This window comes from Emiliania huxleyi, assembly GCF_000372725.1.
Source record: "Emiliania huxleyi CCMP1516 unplaced genomic scaffold EMIHUscaffold_668, whole genome shotgun sequence".
In the NCBI taxonomy this organism is placed as follows: Eukaryota; Haptophyta; order Isochrysidales; family Noelaerhabdaceae; genus Emiliania; species Emiliania huxleyi.
Genome location: NW_005196994.1, coordinates 15,909 through 22,860, shown reverse-complemented (window position 1 = coordinate 22,860; position 6,952 = coordinate 15,909). Strand labels below are relative to the sequence as shown.

Genomic DNA, 6,952 nt, shown 5'->3' with positions numbered 1-6,952 from the left:
CACTTGAGGGGCTGTCACTCGCCTCTCTCTCTCTCTCTCTCTCTCTCTCTCTCTCTCTCTCTCTCTCTCTCTCTCTCTCTCTCTCTCTCTCTCTCTCTCTCTCTGTGTGTGTGTGTGTGTGTGTGTGTGTGTGTGTGTGTGTGAGTGCGTCGATGGTCCGTCCACGCCGACCTTTCATCTCGATCAAATGAACTCTGAGCACAGAGGTTCACATAAAAATAAATACTCGTCAGAGACGGGCCGTTCAGCTCTTGTTCACAGCCTTTTGTGTTATATATTGAGAGAAAATACCTCTCGTATGGCGCTGTGCGTTGGTCTATGAGAGGTTGAGGTGCGAGCCCTGGAGGCCCTGGGGATGGGGGGAGACTACCCGCGGGCCTAGAAGGCCCGCGCGCAGGGGGTTCACACTGTGGCGTCACGCTCACGGCAGACGCGATCGATCGAGAGAAACGGACTAAAAAGGCCTGGAGTCCGCGCGCTGCAACAACCTGTGCGCCCTGTGAACTCGCACGGCATTCTCATGGCCGATCGGAGCGCGCGCACGTGCTACGCCTACGCCCTACCCCTCAAGCTCAGCAAAGGCCGGGAATGCTGAGACTGACTTCTCTCCCTCAATATGCACGAGAAGCAGCCTGGCGTCGCCACCAGCGAAACACTGAGACGGAAGCCGGAACGAGGAGGGCATCCCCGCCTGCTCGAGGGCCGCCACGAAGTAGGGTCTGGCCGGCCTGCCCGGGTCCGCCACGATGGCGCGACCTCCGCGCCTCACCATCTCGATGCAACAGCGCTGCCATGAAATGAATCCACTTCATGTGTATCGGATCAACGATCGTACTGCGAAGGGCTCGTGACTGTCCATGTGTGTCATTCACTTCGCCAAGAGCACTCACAGAAGTCACTCTGCGTGTTCAGAAAAGTGAACTGCCTCGGTCGACACAACGTTTGAAATTACACTCCATTCGTGAAATTACACGTTTGAAATTACACTCAGTCGGTTGCAGGATGTTCGTGCAGTGCCACGAGGGACACGCCCGCGAGGTCTCGCGGTGTTGCCGTGCCCACCGTCTCTTCAAAGAGGACTACGAGGTTACGCACGGGCGCGAGCACCTCGGTCGGCACGTGGTACAGAGTCTGCGTGGGCCGCCCGCATGCCTTCCAGCGCATGTAGCAGTGGCCATGCTTGACGGGCGGCGCGCACGCGCCCTTGCACTCCCCTCGTCGCAGCCAGTATCGGCCCAGATTGAAGCCGTTGACGTAGGCCACACCCTGGGTCATTCGTGCCCCAGCGTGAGCGAGGGCGCGTGGGAGGCAGGGGGGTAAACTCGAGTATTCGCATACCTTGTTCATCGTGCTCAGGTTGAGCGCAAAGCTCGTCTGAGGCGCACCGGCCGCCACGGTCGGCCGCGGAAGCCACGAGCGAAACCAGGTGTGCGGCAAGCCTAGATGTACAGCAAGAAATTGAGAGCGGTCTATCCGCACAAGGTATGATTCCCATCTATGGCAGCTAGCCGTCAGCCTCGGCGGTGCTCTTTGACCAAGGCACACCGCCGGTGCCCTCCGCCGTGTAGATCCGCCGTTGCTCGCCAAGCAGCGGCCAGGTGTGCCTACGATGGGCGGTGTAGCGTCAACGCCGTCCTCTCCCCTTCGTTGATTGACTGGTGAGGCGGACCGCCACACCCGGCTGCAGTTGGCCAGGTCTACACCGTTTACGAGGACATTGCTAACGCCTAGCGGATTAGGGGCGGGTGTGTGTGGTGGTGGGGGGGGGGGGGTCGGGGGAAGAGGCGGAGGGGGGGGGTGAAAACAGACCGGGAAGGGCAAGAGCAAGAGGCGGAGGGAGGGAGGGAGGGGGGGGGGGGGGGGGGGGAGGGAGCTGAGACCGATGGGGTGTGGGGTGTGACGGACCCTTGCTGCTACTTGGTCCGACGCCGCCATTGGCCAGGCCCATCGCCACAGCGAGGATGTGAAGCTCGCGGCTCTGATTGCCGGCTGTGAGTGGCGTGGCGGCGGTAGTGGCGACGTCGTCGATGAAGGCGTACGCGATGGTCCCCCCCATTCCACTGACCTCCCCAGCCGGCACCGACACCGTGCGGCACTCATATCGCCGGTCTGACCGGCAAGGGGGCTCGCCCGGCAAGAGAAAAGCGCCGAGGAGTTCTGCTGACACGACGGTGCTGTACCAGAGGTAAACAGTGTCGTCCTCCGTCAGCCGTAACTGCTCAAGTGGAGAGGACGCCTCCATCTGGCGCGCGCAGCCCGGGCAGCCGATTGCTTCCTGCCAAAACTCCCACGTCACGGCACCCCCCTCGCCGCGTGAGGGGGGGGCGGGTGGCCAGGCTGCGGCTCGAGGTGGCAGCTGAGAGGTGTTGTACTCTACAGCACCCGTCCGAGTGTCGACAAGCACCACCGAGTGAGGCAGCAGCACGTACCTGTGGACACGCCCATGTATCCATGTACGTCCAATGCCACGCCCGAGGCAAGGCAAGCCGTCCGAGTGAGGCAGCCACGCCGCACCGTCGGCCGCGATACTCGACGGTACATTTTGTGACACCAGGCGCAGGGACGGTGGAAAAGCGTCGGAAGGGCTCGGTCGGGTTGGAGAGGAAGGCGAGCGATCCTAAGCACGGGTCGCGGAGTGCTGTGGACGCGATCTCGGCCGGGTTGGGAATTGGAGGAGGCTGACGCGCGAGCCGTACTCATGCAGCTGTGGACCCTGAGTCACCGATGGGGGCACAGCTGTTACGCAGAGACCCGAGGCAGCAGCAACGACGCCACCTGCCGCCGTGCGCCCGTTCACATCCCACATCTGCGCAGTTGCTTCGCCACAGACCGCTAGCTGCAGCGCCGTTGACCCCCCACGCGAGTCGGACTCGAGGCAGTACTTGCACCGACTGGAGCCCTTTGGCGGACAGGGCCGCTGCACCGCAAGCTCGATGCGACGGCTCACTGAGTCGTAGCCCCAACGTTGCGCCTCCCTTCCAGAAGCACAGACGATAAGGCGTGGCGTGATAGTGGACTCTTCCACGTTCGCCCCACCCTCCGTGTCACTGTCGGCACTCAGGCACCAGCGAAGGCGCATAGCATCCTCCGTGGCAAGAGCCCCTCCCTCGAGGCTCCACTGCTGACTGCCGTCGAGTGTGCCAAAATGCGCGGGGTCGTCGTTGCTGCAATGGCCCAGCGACACCACCGGTCCGGCCGGGGGCGTAGTCGACGGGGGCGCAACCGGGGGAGTGGCCTTGCCGCCGACGCAGCGCAGGCTCTGCGTGGGCGCGAGCGGCGCCGCCAGTGCCTCAGCGGCATGGTGCTGCAACACCTGAAGGAGCAGCGAAGCCGTTGCAGCATCGGGATAGATTCAGGGACGAGGCTGGTTAGCTAGGGCTTGGCACGGGTGAAATGATCGTGGGTTTGAGCTTCATACCCTACTTATGGGAAACTAAAAAAGAAATCGTGGGACGGGTGAAGGTGGGGTACTACCGTCGGGTCTCTATTTTAAGACCAGGTAAACAGCAATAGATCCGGGTGTAGTGCCGGATCAGTTCCTGGAGCCAGGGGGACCGATTCGCGCTTGCCAAGGGACCAATTGCTAGACACCCGGGCGGGGGGGGGGGAGGGGGCACAGCCACAGGGGGCCCGTTGCCACGCACCAGGTGAGAGGTTCCACATGCCAAACGCGCACGTTCGGCACAGCAGATACATCACACTGGCGGGATGCAAGGGTACACTCACCCAACAGTACATTCATGCCAGTACATTCATGCCGCGCCACAGGTAACATGGGGACCGATTCTCGGCAAGTTTGGCAGCGCGGGCAGTGTGAAGGATCGATTGCTGTACAACGAGGGACCGATTCCGTGAGGGCCGGGTATCGATTAGGCCGCTTGAGGGCCGGATCTATTGCTGTTTACCTGGTCTTAAAATAGAGACCCGACGGTAACCAACTAAAGTGATGGGTGGTGGTACTCTCCTGCAACCACAGTCCTTCCTGTGTGACATGGCAGGCCACTCTCAGGCCCTACAAGCATCAGATTACCCATTTGGGGACGTTTGACATCGTGATTTCCGAAAAATTTCTTTTTCTGCTGTGAAAATTCCAGCCAGCGTGAAGAGAGGGAAAAACCCGACGGGAGGGCCCAGACCTACCCTACCTACCCCGTGATGAGGCCCACCCAAGCAAAAAAGTACCTGCTCTGTCGGTCCTTCTGCTTTGTGCGGCAGAAATTCTTTTTTTCGGCGAAACGATAAAACCGCGACAACCGCGACAATCACTCTCAAAGCTCTCTGCCGCGCATCCCGGATCCAGCCGAAGCCAGAGGGACGAAGTGAACCGATGTCCCTCGCGTACCTACTCGTCACCGTGGCCGTACCTCGGCCCGCCCGGCCCGCCGTTCCAATCGGGCCTGCTTGCGAGGCGGTGCTTGCTGCTCATCTGCGGCAGGCGAGGGCCGTCGGTGCAACCTCTCTTCACACGACTTACGACCAGGATTCGGGCCGGCTCGAGTGCCGGATTGAGCTACCGCTGGCATCGAACGACGCACCAACGTTCCACCTTGGTGCCCAGGCACCCGCGGCAGCGTCCGAGCCGTGCCAGCCACGTGAGTCGCCATCCGGAGGCGGGGAGGCTGCTGGCGCGGTGGAGAGGGGCGAGGTAGACCTGGAGAGTCTTCTACATCCCACCGCAGCCGGCCCGGAGGCTCCTCCCTTCACCGAAAGCCGCACGCTTGAGGAGGAGGCTCGCTTTGCAGCAGTCGTCGGCGCGGTCAACCAGTACATCGAGTGCCACTTCTCGTGCGACGGCGGGCTCTGCCGGTCGCGCATGATCTCCTACCCGCCCACGGGCGGACGGCATCGGCTCTTTCTGTACGCTGGTGTGGCAGAGGAGTGCAGCCTCGAGACGCTCGAGTGCAGCGACGAGACGCTCGGCCGCAGGTTGCTCCAGGCCATCGTGGACTACCCGAGCACTGCCGAGGCGGCCAAAGCCTTTGCACATCACCTCACCGGAAGGCCCGAGCCGGTGCCGACCGAGACCGAGCGGCCGTTCGAGCCGGAGAAAAGCCTCCTCGCGTGATGTGGACAGGTCGGCGCGCCCCGACGGCGGTCTCCCCCTGGCTCGCCCCCACAAATCCTCTGACTCCCAGACGGACGTTGTTGGAGCAACGTAAATCTCTCAGCCGCGCGGCGAGATACGCGCGCTAGCTTCTTCCGTTCTTCTTCTCAGAATTTCCTTCCGGATGTGTCCTCTCTTAGCTCTTGTGGTTTCTCGCTTGTGCGAGATGCGCGCGCGCGTGTGTGTGTTTGTCACTTTGTCTCGGTCGCGCTCTCGCGTCCCATGTAGATTTAATAGAGTGTATCGCGCCACAAGTGTACACACGACCATTACACACGAAACCAAGACCAAGACGGTGAAGGCAGAGACCTCTGTCCGCTCCTCTCTAGCTGCGATTGCATCGGCGATTGGGGAACCGCGCGCGCAGGTAACTTGTTTCGTTACGCCCTCACATGCTCAGGTAGTCCATCAACTGCCTCCAGTCATCTCTCGCACGAGCGACCGCCTGCTTAGAGCGCCCAAAGTAGTCGGCCGGCTTGCCCTTTGCCGACGAAAATTCGATGAAGATAGCCGAGTACGCCTCGCTGTCCGCGGCTGCCAGATTGCGCATGAGCGACTCGACCGTCTCGATGTACTCCATCGGCAGGCTCTCGTCCTCGTCGAAGAGTAGCCGGAACGCCGGCTCGATCAGGTACACGGGGCTTACAGTGCCCACCGTGCCGAGGACACGGCGAACGCCATCGCCGCCACCACCCGACACCACCGCCTCAAAGTCGCGGAGGAGCCTTCCTAGTTCGTCATAGCCAGCGAGAATCTGCTGCTTTGCCGCCGCCGGCGATGCCGCCTTTGACGGTGCGGCCACCGCCGCATCGCTGCGGCGCATCACAGGCAGAAGCGAGGCTGGGACAGCGAGGAAGGCACGGCGGGGCTGGATTAGGCGGGCCGCGGCGCATGGGAGCACGAAAAGGGCGAATCGCATGCAGCTCAACACCATCGCGGGGCTTGCGCGCGAGCGGCTGCTGGCTCCCAAGAAAAGGTCAGCAGGAGCACCCTACCGTATCTCACGGCTCACGCCGCGGTTGGGTAGCGTCAAGCAAAAAAGAATTTCCCGAGGCAGCAGTTTAATCAGACGCATTGGCGCATCACACCCCTCTCCTTAAAATCCCTGTGTGGTGGCGGCGTGCCGTTCTCCCATCCCTCCCTTGGGTTGTCTGTTTTCTTTCTTTCTTTCTTACGCATTGGCGCACCACACCTCTCTCCTTAAAATCCCTGTGTGGTGGCGGCGTGCCGTCCTCCCATCCCTCCCTTGGGTTGTCTGTTTTCTTTCTTTCTTTCTTTAGACGCATTGGCCATTGGTTTGCGTGTGTCAGGCCCCGACGCGCGACGGCGACCTCGCACCTCGGCGCACGACGACCGGGCGGAGGCGCGTCGCGCACGGCTATTTTAGTGCATACAAAGGCGGGCCTCGGCACTGAAATTACTACAGCCAACAGAGATAACAGGGGTGAACAGCGCAGCGCGCAAAGTTAGAGAGGTAAGAAGAAGAGACTCGCCACCTCACTCGTCGTCCTCCTCGGGCAAGCCACGCATGTACAGCACGTTGTTGCACCGGATGAGCACCTGCGGGGCATGGCCGAGGAGGGGAGATTGCGTCACGTGCAGCAGCAGCAGCAGCAGCAGCAGCAAGCAAGCAAGCAAAGCCCCCTCCCTTTGCCCGCACCTCGCCCAGGTTTCCCGAGAACTCGCCGTCGATCCACTCCTCTGTGCTCGCCATCTGCAGCAGCGGTGGGCGCAGTCAGGGGTCCGAGCCGAGTCAAGGGTCGGAGTACGCAAGCGGCGGGTGCAGGAGCGGCGGCGGCGGCGGCGGCGGCAGCGGCGGCGGCGAGGAGCGGCGGCGGCGAGGAGCGG

The 6,952-nt window shown here is 62.0% G+C and overlaps 4 protein-coding genes across 4 annotated transcripts in view; 1 reads left to right on the top strand and 3 right to left on the bottom strand.

Moving 5' to 3' along the window:
- Nucleotides 1-987: 987 nt before the first annotated feature.
- On the bottom strand, nucleotides 988-3,416 carry EMIHUDRAFT_248458 (hypothetical protein; the record flags this gene model as incomplete). The annotated part of the gene is made up of 8 exons (XM_005762701.1): nucleotides 988-1,266; nucleotides 1,339-1,439; nucleotides 1,546-1,604; nucleotides 1,902-2,305; nucleotides 2,378-2,429; nucleotides 2,515-2,617; nucleotides 2,776-3,313; nucleotides 3,387-3,416. The coding sequence occupies 8 exons, from the start codon at nucleotides 3,414-3,416 to the stop codon at nucleotides 988-990; spliced, it is 1,566 nt and encodes a 521-aa protein (XP_005762758.1).
- Nucleotides 3,417-4,327: 911 nt separating this feature from the next.
- On the top strand, nucleotides 4,328-5,065 carry EMIHUDRAFT_248456 (hypothetical protein; the record flags this gene model as incomplete). The annotated part of the gene is made up of 1 exon (XM_005762700.1): nucleotides 4,328-5,065. One exon carries the CDS (start codon nucleotides 4,328-4,330, stop codon nucleotides 5,063-5,065), a length of 738 nt encoding a protein of 245 aa, XP_005762757.1.
- A 427-nt stretch (nucleotides 5,066-5,492) lies between these two features.
- EMIHUDRAFT_248455 (hypothetical protein) lies at nucleotides 5,493-6,038 on the bottom strand (the record flags this gene model as incomplete). The annotated part of the gene is made up of 1 exon (XM_005762699.1): nucleotides 5,493-6,038. The coding sequence occupies one exon, from the start codon at nucleotides 6,036-6,038 to the stop codon at nucleotides 5,493-5,495; it is 546 nt and encodes a 181-aa protein (XP_005762756.1).
- Nucleotides 6,039-6,601: 563 nt separating this feature from the next.
- Nucleotides 6,602-6,952, bottom strand: part of EMIHUDRAFT_317040 (hypothetical protein) — a gene marked incomplete at both ends in the record, with an annotated part of 1,091 nt that continues 740 nt past the window's right edge. Inside the window, 2 exons of the mRNA XM_005762698.1 lie at nucleotides 6,602-6,664; nucleotides 6,765-6,818. Of these exons, the coding sequence (XP_005762755.1) occupies nucleotides 6,602-6,664; nucleotides 6,765-6,818 (117 nt within the window). The remainder of the gene's footprint in view (nucleotides 6,665-6,764; nucleotides 6,819-6,952) is intronic.